Here is a 23,560-nt window from a genome sequence, read left to right as displayed (position 1 = left end):
GTTCACCTATCCTACTCTATCCTAGACTAGTGTCCTTCTCACCTACCATTCATCCTCACTTGTAATGGATGAAATTCTCCTCCCAATTCATCATCTCCAGCCCTGTATGCAGCTCTGCTGCAGAATACTCGGTTGAGAGGTGAAGGTCTGTTAAAGGACTTTAAAACACCGTAAATTCATCTTCCCCATCGATGTTTCCGTACAGTGTACTTCTCCCAAGGTCTTCAACAGCATGTGCACTCCTGAGGTTTTCCCTTCCTTATATGTCTAATTTCCCCCTCTTTAATACACTATGTAATTTCCCCTTGTCAGACGGCAGTGTCTATACGATCTGGTCCCAGTGGACCCCCCCTCCTCCCCCATCCCTCCCCAGGCCTGGCCCCGTCTCCCCAGGCCTGGCCCTGTCTCTCTGTCTCTCTGTCTTGGTAGTGGGAAGAGAGCAGACCTGGCGCCAGACCCGGCCATGGGGAATGTTGACCCTCAACTCTCTCTCTCTCCCTTCTCTGTCTCTGTCTCTCTCTCTCTCCCTTCTCTGTCTCTGTCTCTCTCTCTCCCTTCTCTGTCTCTGTCTCTCTCTCTCCCTTCTCTGTCTCTGTCTCTCTCTCTCTCCCTTCTCTGTCTCTGTCTCTCTCTTCCCGTGTCTGTAATAATACACAAGTCCTCCAACTGCCAACCCCCCTCCCCCAGACAAATCATTTCCTATCCAAAGCAGTGTTCTAAGGGTTCTATCCCTGTCGTTGTTCTGTCAGCCCCCCCCCCCCCCCAGATTGGACCTGGCGTTGTCAGAAACCCCTGGCCTGTCCAGCTCCCTCCTCCAGGGGTGCTTGTTTTGACACAGGGCCCAGAGTCAGTGTGCATACGTGTCGACGATACGACAGACCGACGGGGGCTAATCGTCGGTGATGTAACCCTCTGAAAGATCTCTCCCCAGCTGTCGCGGGCCTCGCCCGCCCAGGGACAACATCACACCATAAACACACAGCTCACACCTGACGTTGAGCGATGGGAGGCTGTGAGAGGCGTGGGGGGGGGGGAGCGTGTAACAGCGTGGACTCATCCCCGGGGGGTGCACAGCGAGACTCGGCAGAACGCCGCGGGGGGTGGGGGAGGAGAGGGGAGGAGAGGGTTCACGGGTGTGCGTTTGAAGTCAAGAGTCATAGAGGCACCTGGGGAGGAGTTTTCCCAGTGTGAGACTGTGATTAAACACCAGGAAAAACGCCAGAGGGATGGTGGGGCACAGATACCCTCCCTCCCCTCCTCCGTCTCCTCCTCCTCCTCCGTCTCCTCCTGTCAGCTGTCAGTCAGGCTCGTCAGGGTGAGGTGGTAATGACCCACTTGGAGGAGACACTTCACCAGACGTGCACCAGTCAGCCCGCATGTCGCTGTCTCCCGCCTGAAGCCCCCACTGTGCTGGCAGGGACAACCCTGGAATGAGATGGAACACAGAAATGAAGAGATGCATGGAAGGACCTGGATCTCCTCATCTGGAAACTCTCCACTCAACTCCCTCTTCTTCTCTGTCCTTCCTCCTTTACCTGGCCTTTCTAACCTGATGTGTGTGTGTGTGTGTGTGTGTGTGTGTGTGCCACCAGACACTGGGAGCAGATCAGGCACGAGCTGCAGCGGTCGTTCGACCACACCAGTCCAGACTTTACCCTGGAGAAGATCGTGGCGCTGGGGATGGACCAGCACGCTGAGCGCATAGGCGAGATCTCCGGAGCGGCCAGCAAGGAGCTGTCCATAGAGCAGGTCAGCCCTGTGGGGGGAGGGAGGGAGGGGGACGGCTGTGCTCTCTGCCTGGCTGACAAACACACCTCTCTCCCTGTGTAGAGCCTTTCAATGCTCTGCTGTCCACTGCCAGACTCTCCGTCTCTCTCTCTTTCTACCCATGTCTCTTCTTCTTTCTTTCTCTCCTCGTTTATTTCAGTCCTGTTTCTCTCGTTCATGCCTTCTCTCTTTCTCTCCCCCCCCCCCCCTCTCTATCTTTTCTCTCTGTCTACCACAACATGTAGTGCTGACTTCATCATCTCTCCACCTCTCTCCACACATACATGTCCCTGGGGCGTCAGTCATTCAATCTTTTCTATGTTCTCTCTGGGTTCATAGTTCAGAGTGTATTTCCTTTCACGGCCCTCCAAAGTGTTCACCCTGGTCTCCTCTGGGACCCAGGGCCCGCCTTCATGTGTGCTCACAGCTTATGAAAGCCTCCTGGTGGGCAGTGTGGGTCTATAGTGATAAATGGCTCACAGGTGCAAAGGTCTCTGTGCGCTAATAGCCCCAGGTACAGAGCTTGATGCAGCGCTGCTAAGGGTCAAGTAGCTAGCCGACTAGCTGGAGCAGAGGTACCGGAGGGGTTAAGTACCTAGCTAGCAAGAGCAGCAATGGGGGTTAATTATCCAGCAAGCTGCAGCGATCATAATGTGAGAGGTTAGGTTGCTGTCTAGCCGTTAGCGGTGCTAGCATTAGCGCTGTGGCTGCAGCTCATCACGGCGGTCTCCCCTGGGTGGGTCCAGCTCTGGCAGCTGAGCGCCGGGGGAGACTGAGCCTGAGCAGGGCTTGATATCCTCCACATCAGATCAGACCGGGGGCCTCGCTGCTGTCCTGGGGGCCCTGCCCTGTCGGACTGTCAGACACTCTGAGTCCTCTCTCTCTCGCTCTCTCTCTCCCTCTCTCTTGCCATTTCTTCCTTTTCTCTCTCTCTTTCTGTTTTTCTTCCTTCCCCTTCTTTCTCTCTCTCTCTCCCTCTCTCTCTTGCCCCACCCCCACCTCAGTGTTCGGCACCAACAGAGGTTACATCAACACAGAGTGTGTGAACACCCACAGCCACCCCCTTTGCCCCCCCCCCCCCACAACCCCTGACACAGTTCACATAGAAGTCATGAGAAAAAGTGGTGGAGGAAGGAGAAGGAGCGAGGAAAAGAAGAACGTGTGTGTATGTATATATATCTGGTTGCATGCCTTGTTCATCATCATGCTTATTTCTGGAAGGTTCAGCTGTGTGATGTGAGTGAGCGCCGCTCCGTGAGGTGCCAACATCAATGGTTTCACGTCTGTAGGAGAGCTGTCTGCTCGCCTGCTCAGGACGCTAATTCCCCTGCTCCCTAGACGCACACTCACACACATTACCCACACACACATTACACCTACACACACACACAAGCACACCCTTGTTCTGGAGTAAGCATGTGAGGTGAGGTGCGTGTGTGGTTGTGAACGTTGTTATTCTGGTGTTTTCCAGGGCCTGGAGAGCATCGCTAAGACCTGGGAGGAGACAGTCCTGGACATCACCACGTACAAGGACAAGGGTCACCACAGGCTGAGGTGAGGAGGGACAGGGGGTCATGGGTCACTACAGGCTGAGGTGAGGAGGGACAGAGGGTCAAAGTTCACCACAAACGGAGGGGAGGAGAGGGTCAAGGGTCACCACAGGCTGAGGTGAGGAGGGACAGGGGGTCAAGGGTCACCACAGGCTGAGGTGAGGAGGGACAGGGGGTCAAGGTTCATCACAAACGGAGAGGAGGAGGGGTCAAGGGTCACCACAGGCTGAGGTGAGGAGGGACAGAGGGTCAAGGGTCACCACAGGCTGAGGTGAGGAGGGACAGGGGGTCAAGGGTCACCACAGGCTGAGGGGAGGAGGGACATGGGGTCAAAGGTCACAGAGAGGTCAGGTCACCAGGTAAAAGATCACAGGAGAGACCAGGAGATGGGCTCCTCTGTTAAGCCGCCTGGTGTTAAAGAGGCTCAGGGTGAAGCATGCTGTTCCAGGTTCCCCCCAGCAGTGTGGGGAGCTGCTGTTTCAGCAGGCTGTGAGCTCACTGCTCAGGGTCACACAGCTAGTTGGACTGCTCTTCCACACAGAGCAGACAAGCCTGGGTAACTCCCCCCCCCGCCAGAGCTCAGCTCTGCTGAGCATTTAGTCAGATCACAATCGCTCATTCTGCCCTACAAACTCCTTCCAACACCTGACTCCCTCACCCCCCCCCCCGCACACACACACATTTAGACACGCAACCCAGTCAGAGGATCTACTCAGAACAGACAGGCAGACAGCCAGACAGCCAGACAGACAGACAGACAGACAGACAGACAGACAGACAGACAAACAGACAGACAGACAGACAGGGCCCTAGGTGGGCCTCAGCAGATTGCGTGAGCGTGGGTAATTCTCGAGCAGACACACAGCCCCTGCTCTGCCTCAGCCTGGCACCACGTAAACAAGCAAGGACACAGTCCTGCTCTCAGCATGGAGCCTCTCCTGCTGCCTGTTATACACTTGCCCTCAAGTCACACATTTGTCCTTAATTGGCAACTTGTCCTAATTGACTTTTAGCTAATTTATGGATTAGATTATTTTTACCCTCCGCCTAATTGAACCATAACTTTCATGTGTCCCTCCCTCACAACCCTTCCTCCCCACACACAAACACACTCATACACACTCACACACACACACCCAACCTCCTCCTCCGCATCTCCACCCCTTGCTCAACCGAGGGAGGGCTTGGTTGGTGTGTGTTCACGGTACGATGGAAGCTGGGGAATGTTTCGCGATGTCAGATCCAGTCTCACGCTGCATTCATATCGGGGGGGAAATAACTCCCCCCCCAACCAAGGAGCAACACACAAGATCATCCTGCCTGGTGCTAAACTAAAGGGAGCAGCCATTTTGTCAACGTGATAGAGCAGCACTGCCTCGGGGCTCTGGAACATTAGTGATGTAGTAAGGGCAGTCTTCCTGCAGTGTTGTGTTACTAGGTGTGGCAGTGTGCGGGGAGTGTGTGTCTCTGTGTGTGTGTGTGTATGTGTGTGCTATTAAGTCACTTCCAAAGGCCTCCAGGGCTGGAGGGGTAGAGGAGGAAGAGAAGAGAAAAGAAGGAGATTATGCACAATAAGAGATGCCAAAGCTTTGGAGAGCTCCGATAAGCCATGACCTTAACGATTGTTTGGTGGGGGGTTTGGTTGGTAATCTAATGATGTCACATTAAACAGCTTATCAGCCAACGGAACATCCAGTGCGTCTAAGAAATGACGTTTTCCCTCCAAACACATTACCTCTCCCATCGGCAGAAACCACATGTGACAGTTTGTTTAGGATCACAGGGCGTTTGAAACCCTAGCATGTTGACAGTAGTCAAGTACCGGATTAATCGCTCCCAGACAGCGCCGAGCCAGACATGCCAAACACAGGGATGTTTCATCACTGGGTCTGACATGTTTGTGTGGCGCGGCCGCGGGGCTGTGTCTGGAGGATGTACCCCTGGGTGACAGGGCAGTACTCCTGGGTGTGACAGGGCAGTACTCCTGGCTGTGGGAGGGCAGTACCCATGGGTGTCGGAGGGCAGTACTCCTGGGTGTGGGAGGGCAGTACTCCTGGGTGTGGGAGGGCAGTACCCCTGGGTGTGGGAGGGCAGTACCCCTGGCTGTGGGAGGGCAGTACTCCTGGGTGTGACAGGGCAGTACTCCTGGGTGTGACAGGGCAGTACTCCTCGGTGTGGGAGGGCAGTACTCCTGGGTGTGACTGCAGTACTCCTGGGTGTGACAGGGCAGTACTCCTGGGTGTGGGGGGGCAGTACTCCTGGGTGTGACAGGGCAGTACTCCTGGGTGTGGGAGGGCAGTACCCCTGGGTGTGACAGGGCAGTACTCCTGGGTGTGACAGGGCAGTACTCCTGGGTGTGACAGGGCAGTACTCCTGGGTGTGACAGGGCAGTACTCCTGGGTGTGGGAGGGCAGTACTCCTGGGTGTGGGAGGGCAGTACTCATGGCTGTGGGAGGGCAGTACTCCTGGGTGTGGGAGGGCAGTACTCCTGGGTGTGGGAGGGCAGTACTCCTGGCTGTGGGAGGGCAGTACTCCTGGCTGTGGGAGGGCAGTACTCCTGGCTGTGGGAGGGCAGTACCCCTGGGTGTGGGAGGGCAGTACTCCTGGCTGTGGGAGGGCAGTACCCCTGGGTGTGACAGGGCAGTACTCCTGGCTGTGGGAGGGCAGTACCCCTGGGTGTGGGAGGGCAGTACTCCTGGCTGTGGGAGGGCAGTACTCCGGGTGTGGGAGGGCAGTGTGGAAGACCCTGGCCGGAGGGCAAGGAGCTGTGTGGTCACACCAAGGCTATAGGAACCATCTGACCATGTTTACCTAAGGATGGGTGTTGACATGTCTATCTGTGTGTGTGTGTGTGTGTGTGTGTGTGTATATATATATATGTGTGGGGGGGGGGGGGGGGGGGGGGGGCGTTGATATGTCATTTTGTGTGTGTGTGTGGGGGTAATAATGTGTGTATGTGTGTGTGTGTAGGGGCGTGGATATGTCATTGTGTGTGTGTGAGCGTGTCTAAATGTGGCGACCGGTGTGTGAGGTTGGAGGAGGAGGTTGAAACGTGTCAGGGATGAAAGCGGCAAAGCGTCGTCTCGCTCCTCCAGGCTGTCAGCCTGCTTCCAGGTGTCACGTCACCTCCCCTCTCCCACCAGGGAGCCGCCAGGTCGCACACACACACAGGTCACACACACACACAGGTCACACACACACAGAGTACACATGTAGACACACATGCGCACACACGAATCGCACACTAACACACCGATCACACATATGCACACATGCATACCAATCACACGCACAGATACACACACACGCGCGCTCGGAGAGAGAATCAGGGGGAAAAGGAATGTAGGAGAAGAGGAAAGGAAGGTGGAAAAGCACAGAGTGAGGAACAGAGTGAACACATAGTAAGAAAGGTGAGACAGGGAAGGTGAGCGTGATGGATTGTAGAATGAGGTAAAAACCCAGAGGGTAGGCTGATAGGGAGTGGATGAACAACATTGACAGGTAGAAGTGGATGAGAGAGAGAGAGAGAGAGGGGGAGGGAAGGAGGACGGCATGTGGAGGATATACTGGAAGATAGAGAGAGCTTACACGCCAATTGCCCTCCTCTCTCTCTCTCCTTCCTCTCCACCTATTTATAGATCCTTAGGTGCTCGTTCTTGAGCAGAAGCTTTGTGTCTCTCTCTCTCTTTCTGCCTTTATCTCTCCTTCTCGGTCTCTCTAACTGTCTCTCTTTCAGATCTGCGTCCTTGGTTACAGGAGGATTCAGTGTAGGAGGAGAGATGCCATCAGGTCACCTCTCCTCCTCTCATCCCCTTGTTTAACACAAACCTATATGCCCCATCATCATATCCCTGGCCACATCACTAGCCAGAGAAAGAGAGAGAGCGATCTGGACAGACAGAGAGCAGAAGAGAGAGAGAGATTTGGACAGACACGGGAGAGAGTGAGAGAGAGAGGGGAGGATAAACGTATGATTAATCTCCCTCCCTTTGTCTTTTCCTACAGAAGCTTATATCCTGGGACTGGGGAATCATTCTCACCACTCTTTATTATGGGACAGTCCTAATATGGGCTGCTTTGTATTCACACGGCTCGTCTGAGGGGGGAGGGGGGGACTTAATCAATTCCAAATGATTGGGCCTCTCAGTAACTGATGGAGGTGTCAGGGAGGACAGGACACATGATGGATGATGACACTGTGGATGATGTGAGTAAGACACTCACATACAGTACAGAGAGAGACAGTGAACACAGACACACACAGTGTGGATGATGTGAGTAAGACACTCACAGACAGTAGAGAGAGACAGTGAACACACACACACACAGTGTGGATGATGTGAGTAAGACAGGTACAGTAGAGAGAGACAGTGAACACAGACACACACAGTGTGGATGATGTGAGTAAGACAGGTACAGTAGAGAGAGACAGTGAACACAGACACACACAGTGTGGATGATGTGAGTAAGACAGGTACAGTAGAGAGAGACAGTGAACACAAACACACAGAGTGTGGATGATGTGAGTAAGACAGGTACAGTAGAGAGAGACAGTGAACACAAACACACACAGTGTGGATGATGTGAGTAAGACAGGTACAGTAGAGAGAGACAGTGAACACAGACACACACAGTGTGGATGATGTGAGTAAGACAGGTACAGTAGAGAGAGACAGTGAACACAGACACACACAGTGTGGATGATGTGAGTAAGACAGGTACAGTAGAGAGAGACAGTGAACACAGACACACACAGTGTGGATGATGTGAGTAAGACAGGTACAGTAGAGAGAGACAGTGAACACAGACACACACAGTGTGGATGATGTGAGTAAGACAGGTACAGTAGAGAGAGACAGTGAACACAGACACACACAGTGTGGATGATGTGAGTAAGACAGGTACAGTAGAGAGAGACAGTGAACACAAACACACAGAGTGTGGATGATGTGAGTAAGACAGGTACAGTAGAGAGAGAGACAGTGAACACAGACACACACAGTGTAGATGATGTGAGTAAGACAGGTACAGTAGAGAGAGACAGTGAACACAGACACACACAGTGTGGATGATGTGAGTAAGACAGGTACAGTAGAGAGAGACAGTGAACACAAACACACAGAGTGTGGATGATGTGAGTAAGACAGGTACAGTAGAGAGAGAGACAGTGAACACAGACACACACAGTGTAGATGATGTGAGTAAGACAGGTACAGTAGAGAGAGACAGTGAACACAGACACACACAGTGTGGATGATGTGAGTAAGACAGGTACAGTAGAGAGAGACAGTGAACACAGACACACACAGTGTGGATGATGTGAGTAAGACAGGTACAGTAGAGAGAGACAGTGAACACAGACACACACAGTGTGGATGATGTGAGTAAGACAGGTACAGTAGAGAGAGACAGTGAACACAGACACACACAGTGTGGATGATGTGAGTAAGACAGGTACAGTAGAGAGAGACAGTGAACACAGACACACACAGTGTAGATGATGTGAGTAAGACAGGTACAGTAGAGAGAGACAGTGAACACAAACACACACAGTGTGGATGATGTGAGTAAGACAGGTACAGTAGAGAGAGACAGTGAACACAGACACACACAGTGTGGAAGTGGTCGCCCACCCATGACAGGTAGGTGGTTGAGCAGAGGCCAGGGTATGCTGGTGCCTCATTCTGGGGACAGGAAGATGTGCGAGGGTGCATGATGTGTGTGTGTGTGTACAGTGAGTGGTGTGTGAACAGTATCTGTGTGTGTATGTGTGTACAGTGAGTGGTGTGTGAACAGTATCTGTGTGTGTACGTGTGTACTGCGCAGTGTGTTTATGTACAGTACCTGTGGGCGTCTGTATGCATGCGCATGTGTATGTGTGTGTGTTAACAGGGTGTGTGTATAGTGTGCGTTCACGTGTGCATGTGTGTGTGTGTGTGTGTGTGTGTGTGTGCACAGTGTGTGTGTGTGCCAGAGCCCAGCCTGTTGTGTGATGGGGTCCTGTAGTGGATGCTCCAGCCCCTGTGCTGTGCTGCTCTGGCTGTAATAACCAAACGGCAGGACATGCTGTGCACGGCAGAGCACAAATCACCTGTAATTACCACCTACAGACTCGCCCATCCATCTCTCACTGCCCCCAGAACGGCTGCCACGCACCCACACACACACACTTGTACACCCTTAGTCACTAATGCATTCATACACACGCGCGCACAGACTTATACAGGCTCACACACACATTATAACGGTATGTACAGACCTCCTCAGAGGGGAATTGCACACACTCAGTCACAAACGTACACGGCACGTTGTCTTGTTTGCTTTGTGTAGTTTCAGTCGAGCACACACTCGTCGTCCTGACGACAATGCACCTCTCTATCTGTCTCACCTCTAATCTGCCCACGCTCATGTCACACCAGGAGAATCACCCCGAGACAACACACACACACACGTCAATGCACACGTACAGACATATAGCAGGTTGGGTTGTGCTTATTTCCAGATGCACTGGATAGCCGATGATGGTTGTTATTGTGAGAAGCAAATGTTTCCCTCTCCTTACAGAGCTGTTATTACATTAGAAGCTGCTTTTCAACCACATCTCTTATTATTTCTCTCTCTCCCCCTTTCTGTTTCGTCTCTCTCTCTCCCTTCATGCCGCTGTCTATCTCCTATTTTTTCCTTTTTTATTTCCTGAAGCATTTCTTCCGACCCGCCTCACTCTCTTTCCTTTTCATTCCCTCGCTCCCCTCCTCCCTCTCTCCAGCCTCCCCTCTGATTTACTGTGCATACTGTTTACTCTCCAGCGCAGCACAAGACCTGGAAAATTATAACTCAGTCCAGGTCGGGCCACTCTCCAAATTATCAAAATTGATTTGTGTCTTTATTATGTCTTCAGTGCAGCGCTCCCACATCGCTAAACAGCAGCGCTCTGGACTCCTCACAGCTCAACACTGCCACCTAGTGACAGGGCTCAACAGCCTGGCACCGGAGAGCTTGGTTTGGGTGCAGTGTATATGGTGAATGTAACAAAGACATGCACTGTACTGTCGATTGTGTGTGTGTTTGTGCGTCAGCGGTGATTACGAGTGTGTGTGTGCGTGCGTCAGAGAGCAAGTGCGTTTGTGTATTAGTCAAACGCCGTATTTCTGGATGAAATGACGACAACTCTGTGTGACACCTTTTCTAAGCAAGTGGCCATGAGGGGACAAACGTGTGAGTGTGTGTGTGTGTGTGTGAGTGTGAGTGAGTGTGTGAGTGCCAGTGTGTGTCGAGCCACAGTAAGAGGGTGAGGGCTGTTCTGTAGCCTGCGTGCTGCTTTCATTACCCTGGGCAGATCCAGGCCCGCTGCTGGAGAATGCAGGAATGCCCTGGCCATCTGCTGCACATTACCACCAGACCTCCAGCCCAATTCAATTAGCATCCCAAGCCAGCACCACTGATTGTCCTGGGATAGGAGAGGAGAGGAGAGGGGGGGGGGGGGGGGGAGAAAGGAGGAGAGGGGAAGGAAAAGGAGGAGAGGAGTTCAGGATGAGGAGAGGAAGAGAGAGAAGAGAGCACGGTGAACATGGAGTGGATGCAGGGAGAGAGGGCGTGGTGCTCAGAGCTCTCTGATAACTCCTCTGCATGGGCCTCCTCCAGTCTATCTCTCGCACATCAACAAACAAAACAACGTAGAGCTGGTCCCAGTAGCTGGCTTCACGTTAACATGCAGTCTCGTGTGTCCAAGATGCTGTCAGATAGAGTCAGAGTACACTGAGACATGAAACACTGAAGCCCTCTCTCACATAAACACGCTTGTTTCCAGTTATGGTCCCAATTATGCGCCTCTCTCATTTCAGTCTGTGGGTACACTGGCATCTTTTTTAGAAGGTAGTGGCATTTGGGATGTGTGTGTGTGTGTGTGTGTTTATAAGCTCAAGCTTAGTTTCAATGTGCAAAAATGGTTAATGTGCATTTGTGTACGTGTAAGCGAGTGTGTGTATGAATGTGTGTGCATGCATGAGCTTCAGAGGTGCGTCAATGATGCGTTTCTCTGTGCATGTCTGTCACTTGTTCCCTGCTTTGCAGTGGATACACACTCAAGGCTCTGAATAGAATTACCCATATATAAATATGCCCTTGGGCGTTTGCACTACACACACCATCAAAGATTCACCCAAAAGATTATTCCACTCCTCTCGTGTGTGAAACATTAAAAGCAGGCAGTATATTGTGATCGAAAACACAGTTACACATCCAGCCAACCACATGTCCAGCTAGTCTGCCAGACAACTAGCCAGCCACATCCTCCATTCACTCAGCCTCTGGGCTGTGTCCAGTCAGCCAGCCAGCCAGCCAGCCAGCCAGCCAGCCAGCCAGCCAGCTAGCCAGCTAGCCAGCTAGCCAGCTAGCCAGCTAGCCAGCTAGCCAGCTAGCCAGCTAGCCAGCTAGCCAGCTAGCTAGCCACATCCTCCATTCACTCAGCCTCTGGGCTGTGTCCAGTCAGCCAGCCAGCCAGCCAGCTAGCCAGCTAGCTAGCCACATCCTCCATTCACTCAGCCTCTGGGCTGTGTCCAGTCAGCCAGCCAGCCAACCAGCCAGCTAGCCACATCCTCCATTCACTCAGCCTCTGGGCTGTGTCCAGTCAGCCAGCCAACCAGCCAGTCAACCAGCTAGCCACATCCTCCATTCACTCAGCCTCTGGGCTGTGTCCAGTCAGCCAGCCAGCCAGCCAACCAGCCACAGCTAACCAGCTAGCTAGCTAGCTAGCCACATCCTCCATTCACTCAGCCTCTGGGCTGTGTCCAGTCAGCCAGCCAGCCAGCCAACCAGCCAGCCAACCAGCCACAGCTAGCCAGCTAGCTAGCTAGCTAGCCACATCCTCCATTCACTCAGCCTCTGGGCTGTGTCCAGTCAGCCAGCCAGTCAGAATAGTGGGCATTAGCTCTGTGGGCATTTTTCCAGCTCCACATCGATCAGCATATATTTTATCTTTGGGTGTGTGTGTGTGTGTTGTGTTGGTGTATTAGCCCAGACCAAGCCAAGCACATGTGAACAGAGCTTTGGGTCAGTGAGTTTGTTGTTTCAGCATTTAAAGAGGCCGCGTGGCTGCTTGAGCAGTCAATGGAAACAGCAGTGTGAGTGTGTGTGTGTGTGTGTGTGTGTATGGGGGGGGGTATTGAACCCTTTGTGTGTTTGGGTGCTTGTGGCAGTCAACCCATATGTGTTATCTGTGTCGTCAGGGTTACTGTGTCATTATAGTGTGTGTACAACATGTGTGGTCTGTCAGCATTGTCAAGCATGATTACTGCCTGGGTGTATATAGGTCAGTTAGGATGTGTGTGTGTGCCCTACAGTGCTAGCAGCATTTGACTGTAAATGGTGTGTGGCTGGGTGGTGTGTGTGTTTGTGTGTGCATGGCAAAACTATGTAGGGAGTGTGTGATATGAATATGTGTGTGCATGTACACTTGGATATGCTCTGAGGCCTTCAAGACAGTGCCATATGGATCTTTCTCTCATGTGTGCATACAGTGTATTCATGCTCCGAGTAGTGTGTGTGTGTGTGTGCTGTCTGATGAAGCGTGCTGTGTTGAGGGCAGCACAGCCAGCCCCAGGCCAGGCCCTCTCCTCTCATTCTCACCACTCTGGAGGTCAAGTACCCGGCGCTTTCTAAACAACCTGCCTTCCTCCCTCCTGCTGCTGCTGGGCCTCTCGCTCCTCCTCTGCTCTCTCTCCTCCTCTGCTCTCGCTCCTCCTCTGCTCTCTGTATCTCTCTCTCTCTGTTCTCTCTCTGTTCTCTCTGCCATTTTCTTCATTTCTTTCTCACTCTTTCTCTCTCTCTTTCTCTCTCTCTCTCTCATCCTCTGTTCTCTACCTACCATTCTCTTTATTTCTCTCTCTCTATCTAACTCTCTGTCTTCCTTTCATAACATTTCTTTCTTCCCCATATCAGATGTGATTAATCTGTGGGTATTCAGTGCCATGACAACCTCCATCTCTGCCCACCCCCTCTTCACTCCCTCCCTCCCCCTGCCCTCCATCTCTCCCTCCTTCTCTCCCGCCTCCCTCCCTCCCTGTCCTCCCTGCCAGAGGTATTGAGGTTTTGTTTAGGTAGATGAGTCTGGAGGACCTAGCAAGCTCCAGGGAATCACTATGAATAAGGACATGAATGCATTACTCCATTAAGGCCCCACTCTCTCTCTGTGTGTGCTTCTGTGTGTGTGTCTCCAGCACTCTCTGTGTGTGTGTGTGTGTGTGTGCTGCTGTGTGTGCTGCTGTGTGTGTGTGTGTGTGTGTGCTTGTGTGTGTGTGTGTCTCCAGCACTCTCTCTGCATGGCCCCTGCCTTGCTCAGCACCCACAGTCCTTGAGAGCTGAAATTGACATTGGAGACATGGTTATTAATATGTGGACAGCAGCGGGGTATGGCGTGATGCTGGGTGTGTGCGGGTGTGTGTGCGTGTGTGTTAAGGTGATGTGCTGCTGCTTTTTGGAGTTTGAAAGAAATGTGTATATATAGCGGTGCATTTGTGTTTGTGAGTGTGGAAGAGATTGAGCTGTGACGTGTGTGTGTGCGTGTGTGTGTGTGTGTGTGTGTGCAGAGTCCCCCAGCCAGCCCAGAGCCAGGCAGGGGCTCTAATTAGACAGCCAGAGTGGAGGAGCAGCTCTAAACAGGAGGAGGGGGATTGAAGCCTACCACGTCTGATGAAAGAAAGGTTGTCTCTCCGCACACCTGCTGGTGCCATGCTCTCTGCGTGTGTGTGTGTGTGTCTAAGAGTGTGTGTGTCCCTCTTGCCTTTCTGTGCATCTGTAAAAAGCGTTATACCTTTGTAGGTTGGTTCCTGCCTGTGTGTGTGTGTGTGTGCTCCAGCTGGGCTCAGGGCGACAGCAACGACACCCGTCACCATTTAGAAAACGCACCATTTTGAACCCTTGTCACACCCCCTCCTCACTTCATATACAGTACAAACGCTCCAACCATCATGAGGGTGGGCCTGCCTTTGTGTGAGTGTGTGTGTGTGTCTACATATGTGTGTGTGTGTCTACGTGTGTGCGTGCGCGCCTGCGTCAGGTGTGTCGCCCCTGCCGAGCCCGATCCTCGCCAGAAAGCCTGCCGCCGCTGTTGACATGGCAACGGCCGCAGTGCCGTGCGAGGCTGCTGCCATGGTTACCGGGCACGCTAGGCAGGGGGGGCAGAGGCGGACGCTGCTTCACTTTGTCCTTCTCGTGAGGGGCTGATGGAGGCTCTCTCTGACCCTCCACCCCCCCAGTCCCCACAATACCTCCATCACTCTCCTGAGGACAGAGGGAGCTGGAGAGGGAGGTCTGTGCGTGTATGAGTGTGTGTGTGTGTGTGTGTTATGATGGAGCAGAGAGCAGGCTGCTCTGGCCAGCCCTCCCAGTATGGCTACAGAGCCGCCATCTCCACAGTCACACAGGCTGGGGGAGCAGAACATGGCCAGACCTGTGTTCATGGGCTTCGTCCTCTGCACACGCTCCTGTCCTGTGGGAGCAATGCAAGCATTTTCTCCTGTGGGATGGAACGCTGTGTTTTTGGGGCTGGGATGGTATTGCAAACTAATTGCATTAGTAATCTAATCCCTATGTCTCGTTCCACTTCTCATTCTCTTCTCCTCCCTTTCGCCCCGGTTGTTGTTTCTCTCCCCCTTTTCCTACTCCTATTCTTCTCCTCCCTCCACATCCTCCCCTCCTACGCTCCTCCCCTCCTCTCCTCCTGCTCTCCTTCCCTCCCTCGCTCCTCCTCCCCTCCCTCGCTCCTCTTCTCTTGCTCTCCTCCCCTCCCTCGCTCCTCCCCTCCTCTCTTCCTCCTCCTCTCCTCCTCCCCTCGCTCCTCCACTCCTCCTCCCCACCACTTCCTCCCCTCCCTCGCTCCTCCTCTCCTCCTCCTCCCCTCCTCCCCTCCCTCGCTCCTCCACTCCTCCCCTCCTGCTCCTCTCTCCAGGGGAACAGAGGAGGTGTTCCAGGCTCTGGAGGACAACCAGGTGACCCTGTCCACCATGAAGGCGTCCCGCTTCGTCAGGGCGTTTGAGAAGGAGGTGGACCGCTGGGAGCGCTGCCTCTCCCTGGTGCTGGAGGTCATCGAGATGATCATCACCGTGCAGAGACAGTGGATGTACCTGGAGGTAACACACACACACCACGTCCTGACACACACACACACAACATGCCCCAACACACACACTCTCACACACACACCACGTCCTGACACACACACAACTTGCCCCAACACACACACACTCACACACAAACATGTGCACTCACGCATATGTCCAGGCTCACGCAATCACGCGCACTCACACACAAATCAACATGACCCCCTCCCATGCCCACTCATGTTACTGTGTTCTCCCTCTCAGGCAGAGCTGGCCTTGCCTGGCTCTACAGGAACAGGGTTTGTACCCAGTGTGAACACCCTCCATCTGAACCCTGTGGTCTGGAGCACACTAACACATCCACCCGCAGGCTGCTCTCTCAAGCCCGTGTCCTCAGCGTCGGGGCAACAGAAAGCCACACACTTGCTCGTTTAACTGTGATTAGCTGTCCACAAAGCTCTGCGGCCTGGTTTGCACTACTTCCTTTGTGTACGCCTGTGTGTAAACACACCTTGGTTTGGCCTTAGAGAGGCATTCAGTGGTATGTTTAGCTTTTTTGCTCATCTCTTTCTCATCTTTCTCTACCCCCTCTTTTCACCTTTTCCCCTCTCTCACTCTGGCCCTCTTCCCATCTCCCCCTCCCTTCTCTCCCCCTCTCTCTCCTCCTCTCCTCTCCCTTCTCTCCTTTTCTCTCTCTTCCTCTCCTCTCTTCCTCCCTTCTCTCCTCTTCTCTCTCCTCCCCTCCTCTCCTTCTCCTCCTCTCCAGAACATCTTCCTGGGGGAGGACATCAGGAAGCAGCTGCCTCGTGAGTCCACAGAGTTCGATGACATCAACTCCAGCTGGAAGACCATCATGGACCGCCTCAACAAGGACACCAACGCCTTGAGGGGAACGCACCACCCAGGTACGGGGGGCAGGGACGGGGGAGGGGGGTCAGGGAGATGCCGTGTAGAGAGAGGGGGCAGGGGGGCTGTTGAAACCAAGGCAGAAAAAGGGCATTTTCTTTAACCATTGGTGGTTAATGAAGACTTTGACACCAGGGCCGGGAGTGATGTGCAGGAGCCCAGCGAGGCAGCAAGAGCGGAGATTACGGGGAGGCCTCAGCAGAATACCAATCACCAGCCAATCATGACATTCAATTTAGACGCTGGTTAGTTTAATCAGGTGTGTTAGCTGGAGCTGGGCTCTGGAGCTGAACACACACCCTGGCCTGGCAGCAGAGCAGAAGGGAATACAAACACTGTCTTAGTCCAGCCCTGTCCATCTCTCTCTCTCCCTCTCTCTGTCTCTCTCTCTCTCTGGCTTTCTCTCTGTCTCTCCCTCCCTCTCCCTCTCTTTTTATCTCTCTGGCTTTGTCTCTCTCTCTCTCTCTCTCTCTCTCTCTCTGGCTCAGTCTCTCTCGTTCTCAGTCTCTCCCTCTCTGTCTCTCTGTCTTAACCTCTCAATTTAGGTTTGTCTCACTCTGTCTGTCATGTTTTCCCCAAATTACCTCTCATGCCCATACCTCACTGACCCCCCCCCCCCCTCCCCACACACACTCACACACACACACACACACACACACACACACACACACACACACACACACACACACACACACACACACACACACACACACCTCAGGCCTACCAGAGAAGCTGTCGGAGATGAACAACAAGCTGGAGGAGATCCAGAAGTCTCTGGACATGTACCTGGAGACCAAGCGCCAGATCTTCCCCCGGTTCTACTTCCTGTCCAACGACGACCTGCTGGAGATCCTGGGTCAGTCTCGCCACCCTGAGGCCGTGCAGCCGCACCTCAAGAAGTGCTTCGACAACATCAAGAGCCTGCGCATCGCCAAGGTGCTGACACACACACACACACCCAGCCGCACCGGAACACACATGCACCAAAACACCTCACTCTCTATCTTTCTCTCTTTTTAATCACTTACTGTATCTATCTTTTTCTACCTCTCTCTCACACACACATTCACACACATTCACACACACACACCGGGTGATATGCTCCTCACTATGTATGTCCTCCAGGTGGGGCTCAGCAAGTCGGAGGCCAACGGGATGTTCTCTGCTGAGGGGGAGTTTGTGGACCTCACCCACCCTGTCCTGCTGGAGGGGCCAGTAGAGGTAGGCTGGAGGTGGGGATGGGAGTCATGGTGGTGGTGAGGATCGGAAGAATGATCCTTCTGTGACGACCAGTGGGGAGATAGTGATTGTGGCGTATTACTACGTCTCTCGTGTCTCTCATCGTGTGTGGCGTGTGTGTTCCAGGCGTGGCTGTGCGACGTGGAGAGGAACATGCGCTGGACTCTGAGGGAGTCCCTGAAGAACTGTCGCACGGCCCTGAAGAAGATGGCTGGGAAGAGGGACAAGTGGGTGAAGGACTGGCCTGGACAGATGCTCATCACCTCCAGCCAGATCCAGTGGACCGCCGACGTCACCAAGGCCCTCCTCACGGTCAAGGACAAGGGCGACAAGTCTGCCCTCAAGTCCATGAAGAAGAAACAGGTGTGGGGGGGGGGGGGGGGGACGCCGCAGACAAGACCAGGACGGTGTGTCTGTCTCAGATAGGACTGTCTGAAGGACAGGCTGAGGAGGAGAGAGGCTGATGCAGTGTACTGTAGCACAGCTAGCAACTGGAGTGGAGGCCACACAGACACAACACCACACAGTTACACACAGCTACCCCCAACCACACACCTACACAAAACCACACAGTTACACACAGCTACCCCCAACCCAAACACCTACACAACGCCACACGAGCACACAGATATTTGGCGCAAACAAGTTCATTTAAACCTATACACAATCATTCAAAGGTGTGTATTACGTACACATAGACAGGGTGTAGACAGTGAGAGGGTGATGTTGACAGGGTTGTCAGACTTCTGTCAGACTTCTGTCAGCCCTGTGTGCACAAGGCTTCACATGGCGCTGGCCGTGTCTCCCAGGAGATGTGACCACGCCCCCTCCCTCGCAGGTGTCCATGCTGCACCGCTACTCCGAGGCCATCCGGGGGAACCTCTCCAAGATCCTGCGGCTGAAGATCGTGGCGCTGGTCACCGTGGAGGTGCACAACCGCGACGTCATCGACAAGCTGGCCAAGACCGGCTGCAACGACGTCAACGCCTTCGACTGGCTCAGCCAGCTCCGCCTCTACTGGGAGAAGGTAGGAGGAGGGGAAGGTTCAGCTAGCTCCCCCTCTACTGGGAGAAGGTAGGAGGGGGGAAGGGTTCAGCTAGCTCCACCTTTACTGGGAGAAGGTAGGAGGGGGGGAGGGTTCAGCTAGCTCCACCTCTACTGGGAGAAGGTAGGAGGGGGGAAGGGTTCAGCTAGCTCCACCTCTACTGGGAGAAGGTAGGAGGAGGGGAAGGTTCAGCTAGCTCCACCTCTACTGGGAGAAGGTAGGAGGAGGGGAAGGTTCAGCTAGCTCCGCCTCTACTGGGAGAAGGTAGGAGGGGGGGGGGGTTCACTGAAACTTCCACTGAAGTTCTGGGGGGGGGGGTGAAAGAAAAGAAGGAGAGGTGAACCAAAGTCCATGCCAACACTGTCTTCTGAAACTGTGCCTGGAGAAGTTCTTGAAAGGGGGAGAAAAAAAGGCAGTTTTGGAGATGGAAATGACGAGGAGGAGGACTGAGCCACTGAGGATGAGAGCCAGCTGCCCTCATCCCCCTCTCCCCACTTCCTCTCTCCCACAGGAAGTGGATGACTGTATCATTAGACAGACCAGCACACACTTCAAGTACGGATACGAGTACCTGGGCAACTCTGGACGGCTCGTCATTACTCCGCTCACTGACAGGTGGGGGGCCCGCCTCCACACAGACTACTCACACACACACGCTGACACACTCGCTGACTCACACACACACATTCACACACACACGCTGACTCACACAAACACACAAACACACACACGCTGACTCACACACACACACACACATGCTTATACACACTCACACGCTCACTCACTCACACACACGCTCACTCACACATGCTCATACACACACGCCAAACCCAGAGATCAATCGCTCCCTCTAATTGGGATGTTGATTATAAGAGCAGAAAAGCCATTCAGTGGAGAGACAAATCATAGTCTAGATAGCATATCAACATCCAGCATCAGCGGTCTGTTTTAATGGGAGCAGCTATTTAATAGAGCAGACATGTCTATGATTAGCATCGGTGTAATTAGTTAAGACCATCACATGACTGGCAGAGATAGCAGACCCTATTAGTGTCGTCAGCAGCACCAGGCTGGCTGCAGCACCAGCCACAGGTGCAGGGGACACATGCAGAGAGGCTGAGCGCAGGAGCAGGGTTCAAGACAGGTCGCTGTCTCGTCCCCCTCTCTCTCTCCGGGTTTCTCACTCTGGATGTCTCTCTCCCTAAAGATCTCTCTCTCTCTCTCTCTCTCTCTCTCTCTCTCTCTCTCTCTCTCTCTCTCTCTCTCTGGGTCTCTCTCTCAGGATGTCTCTCTCCCTAAGGACCTCTCTCTCTCTCTCTCTCTCTGGATGTCTCTCTCCCTAAGGATCTCTCTCTCTCTGGGTCTCCCCCTGTCCTCGTCAGCGTCCTCATGACCTCCCCGTCCTCACAGAGGCAGGTCTACTCACATGACGTCCACCCTGTAACCCCCCCTCCCCTCCCCTCCCCCAGATGTTACATGACCCTGACCACGGCGCTGCACCTGCACCGGGGCGGCTCCCCCAAGGGCCCTGCGGGGACGGGGAAGACGGAGACGGTGAAGGACCTGGGCAAGGCCCTGGGCATGTACGTCATCGTGGTCAACTGCTCCGAGGGGCTGGACTTCAAATCCATGGGCCGCATGTACTCTGGACTGGCTCAGGTAACGTGACCCTGCAGGACACTCTCTCCCAGCCCCCCTCCCAGCCCCCACGCTGGCTGCAGCCACACGACTCAGACACGGTCGTACAGCCCCGGTCTACAGCCCCGGTCTACAGCCCCGGTCTACATCCCCGGTCTACATCCCTGGGCTCTGTACTGCGGCTCTGTGACACACTTGGATGCCGGCAGTGGAGGGTCCCAAATGAAATAATAATAACATTACTGGTGTGTTTTAGGTTCTGTATGTGCCGATCTTGACCGTGTGTGTGTTTGTGCGTGCGTCCACAGACGGGGGCGTGGGGATGTTTTGACGAGTTCAACCGTATCAACATCGAGGTGCTGTCTGTGGTGGCCCAGCAGATCCTGTCCATCCTGTCTGCTCTGGCTGCCGCAGCCACCAGCTTCATCTTCGAGGGGCGAGAGATCCGCCTGGTCTGGTCCTGTGGCATCTTCATCACCATGAACCCTGGTCTGTGTGTGTCTGTCTGTGTGTGTTCTGAACATGTAGGTGTGTGTGTGTCTGTCTGTGTGTGTTCTGAACATGTAGGTGTGTGTGTGTCTGTCTGTGTGTGTTCTGAACATGTAGGTGTGTGTGTGTCTGTCTGTGTGTGTTCTGAACATGTAGGTCTGTGTGTGTCTGTCTGTGTGTGTTCTGAACATGTAGGTGTGTGTGTGTCTGTCTGTGTGTGTTCTGAACATGTAGGTGTGTGTGTGTGTCTGTGTGTGTTCTGAACATGTAGGTGTGTGTGTGTCTGTCTGTGTGTGTTCTGAACATGTAGGTGTGTGTGTGTCTGTCTGTGTGTGTTCTGAACATGTAGGTGTGTGTGTGTCTGTCTGTGTGTGTTCTGAACATGTAGGTGTGTGTGTGTCTGTCTGTGTGTGTTCTGAACATGTAGGTGTGTGTGCTCCCCCCGTGGTCTCCTAGGTTACGCTGGTCGTACGGAGCTGCCTGACAACCTCAAGTCCATGTTCAGACCCATCTCCATGGTGGTGCCCGACTCCACCCTCATCGCTGAGATCACCCTGTTTGGAGAGGGCTTCAACAACTGCAAGGTACACAGGCTCCACTGGATGCAGGCTTGTACAGTCTCAAGTCATAGATAGTCACCATTGTACCGTACATATCATAGACTTCACCAACTTGACCATCTACAGTACAAGCTACACAGTGAATGTTCTTTTGCGTGGATGCGTCTCCTGCTCATCTATCCACAGTGGAGTGTGTAGACTCCATTCAGAATAACATCCCGGTCTTTTCCCTGGCGTCACACACACGCCTCTCCTCTCGACATGGCCAGGGAGAGAGAAGCAGCCAGCCTGGACTGTGTCTCCACTTGTTCAGTGGAGACCAGCTTCATGTCTTTTACATGTGAGACTCATTGCGTGGCGTGGATCAGCTGCGCGGAGCTCCCCTGCAGATTGGTCTCCTTAGGTCTGTAAAACAGACATCTTGTTGAATTATCATCCGGCTAATGAAACAGGCTCCCGTGCCTTTTATGTTAAGAGGCGAGGCAATCAGGAGATGAGATTGAGTTCTCTCTCCTCCCAATACACACGCGTATCATCCAATCAAGCGGATGGAAATTAAATCTACCGCAGCTTTTCATTAGAACGCCCCTAGATTCTTTTTTTAGGGGTGGATGTGGTGGGAGGAATCTGATGTGCCGCATTTTATTTGAGTATTTATTTATTCATTTTGGCGTTTATTTTCATTTTTTGCGCCGTGTGAAGTGCTTGGCGACGCTCCACTGCAGGAGATGAGCCTCAATGAGTGCTGCTCTGCTGTGTCCTGGGTGGAGTTGAGCCATGACACTGGAGTTGATCCTGGGTCAGTGTGGAGGGTCTGCAGTCCTGCCATCTGCCTGGTGCTGATGTCATGGCCTGGTCTGAGATCAGAATGGAGCCGGATCAGCTGCTGTACTGTGGGAGATCACTGGAGGAGCTGATCACCAGAGGAGCTGATGGAGGTGGAGAGGGAGGGAGGAGATGGAGGGGTGGAGGAGGAGAGGGATGGAAGAGATGGAGGGGTGGAGGAGGAGAGGGATGGAGGGGTGGAGGAGGAGAGGGAGGGAGGAGATGGAGGGGTGGAGGAGGAGAGGGATGGAGGGGTGGAGGAGGAGAGGGATGGAGGGGTGGAGGAGGAGAGGGAGGGAGGAGATGGAGGGGTGGAGGAGGAGAGGGAGGGAGGAGATGGAGGGGTGGAGGAGGAGAGGGAGGGAGGAGATGGAGGGGTGGAGGAGGAGAGGGATGGAGGGGTGGAGGAGGAGAGGGAGGGAAGAGATGGAGGGGTGGAGGAGGAGAGGGAGGGAGGAGATGGAGGGGTGGAGGAGGAGAGGGAGGGAGGAGATGGAGGGGTGGAGGAGGAGAGGGATGGAGGGGTGGAGGAGGAGAGGGAGGGAGGAGATGGAGGGGTGGAGGAGGAGAGGGATGGAGGGGTGAAGGAGGAGAGGGATGGAGGGGTGGAGGAGGAGAGGGAGGGAGGAGATGGAGGGGGGGAGGAGGAGATGGAGGGAGGAGATGGAGGGGGGGAGGAGGAGATGGAGGGGTGGAGGAGGAGAGGGAGGGAGGAGATGGAGGGGGGGAGGAGGAGATGGAGAGAATGTGGGGGGGGGGAGGACATGGAGGGTGAACCGAGGGAGGAAGGGATGGAGAGAATGTGGGGGGGGGGGGGGTAGGGAGAGATCAAGAGTGGGGGGAGATGCAGGAAGGATGGACAGGAGAATGCACTGGAGAGATGAAAGAAGGAGGGAGGGAGCGAGGGGGTGGAAGGAGAGATGGACGTAGGGAGGGAAGAAGGGAGGGAAGTAGGGAGGGATGAGTAGAGGCACACAGCTCTCTGGGACTAGAGCCGGAGCAGGATTAACTCTGACTCACACAGGGGCTGCTGGCTTCTGTGTGTGTGTGCGTGTGTCGCAGTATGAGAGTGTGTGTGTGTGTGTTCTTTCTGGTACTGATTTGTGTTCCCTACAGTACCCCAGCGTGTGTTAAACAAGATTCTAATTCCGTTTCTGCACTGCAGCAGCCTCCCACCTGCTCACACACACCTCTGACGCCTCCCGCACGCTGATGAACCCAACACACACACCACACATTCCCTCCAAAACTGCACAGATAACCTACAACTAACCTTCACCAAACTTTTACCACACCTACCTGTAAAGACCTCCAAATACACACAGCCCTCAGCTTGTGTGTGTGTGTGTATGTGTGTGTGTGTGTGTGTGTGTGTGTGAGAGAGAGAGAGAGAGCTCCTGTGGGGAACAGTAATTAGCTGCCAGACAGTGTGTTAATTCACCACCG

The 23,560-nt window shown here is 53.8% G+C and overlaps 1 protein-coding gene across 1 annotated transcript in view; it reads left to right on the top strand.

Moving 5' to 3' along the window:
- Window positions 1–23,560, top strand: part of dnah2 (dynein, axonemal, heavy chain 2) — a 75,764-nt gene that overhangs the window by 7,678 nt on the left and 44,526 nt on the right. Inside the window, exons 7-18 of the mRNA XM_047048787.1 lie at window positions 1,593–1,749; window positions 3,239–3,321; window positions 15,262–15,442; window positions 16,179–16,317; window positions 17,037–17,254; window positions 17,444–17,539; window positions 17,684–17,920; window positions 18,396–18,584; window positions 19,114–19,217; window positions 20,072–20,261; window positions 20,549–20,729; window positions 21,186–21,313. Of these exons, the coding sequence (XP_046904743.1) occupies window positions 1,593–1,749; window positions 3,239–3,321; window positions 15,262–15,442; window positions 16,179–16,317; window positions 17,037–17,254; window positions 17,444–17,539; window positions 17,684–17,920; window positions 18,396–18,584; window positions 19,114–19,217; window positions 20,072–20,261; window positions 20,549–20,729; window positions 21,186–21,313 (1,903 nt within the window). The remainder of the gene's footprint in view (window positions 1–1,592; window positions 1,750–3,238; window positions 3,322–15,261; window positions 15,443–16,178; window positions 16,318–17,036; window positions 17,255–17,443; window positions 17,540–17,683; window positions 17,921–18,395; window positions 18,585–19,113; window positions 19,218–20,071; window positions 20,262–20,548; window positions 20,730–21,185; window positions 21,314–23,560) is intronic.

This window comes from Hypomesus transpacificus, chromosome 25 (assembly GCF_021917145.1).
Source record: "Hypomesus transpacificus isolate Combined female chromosome 25, fHypTra1, whole genome shotgun sequence".
NCBI classification, from domain to species: domain Eukaryota; kingdom Metazoa; phylum Chordata; class Actinopteri; order Osmeriformes; family Osmeridae; genus Hypomesus; species Hypomesus transpacificus.
This window is presented reverse-complemented; position numbering and strand designations above follow the sequence as displayed.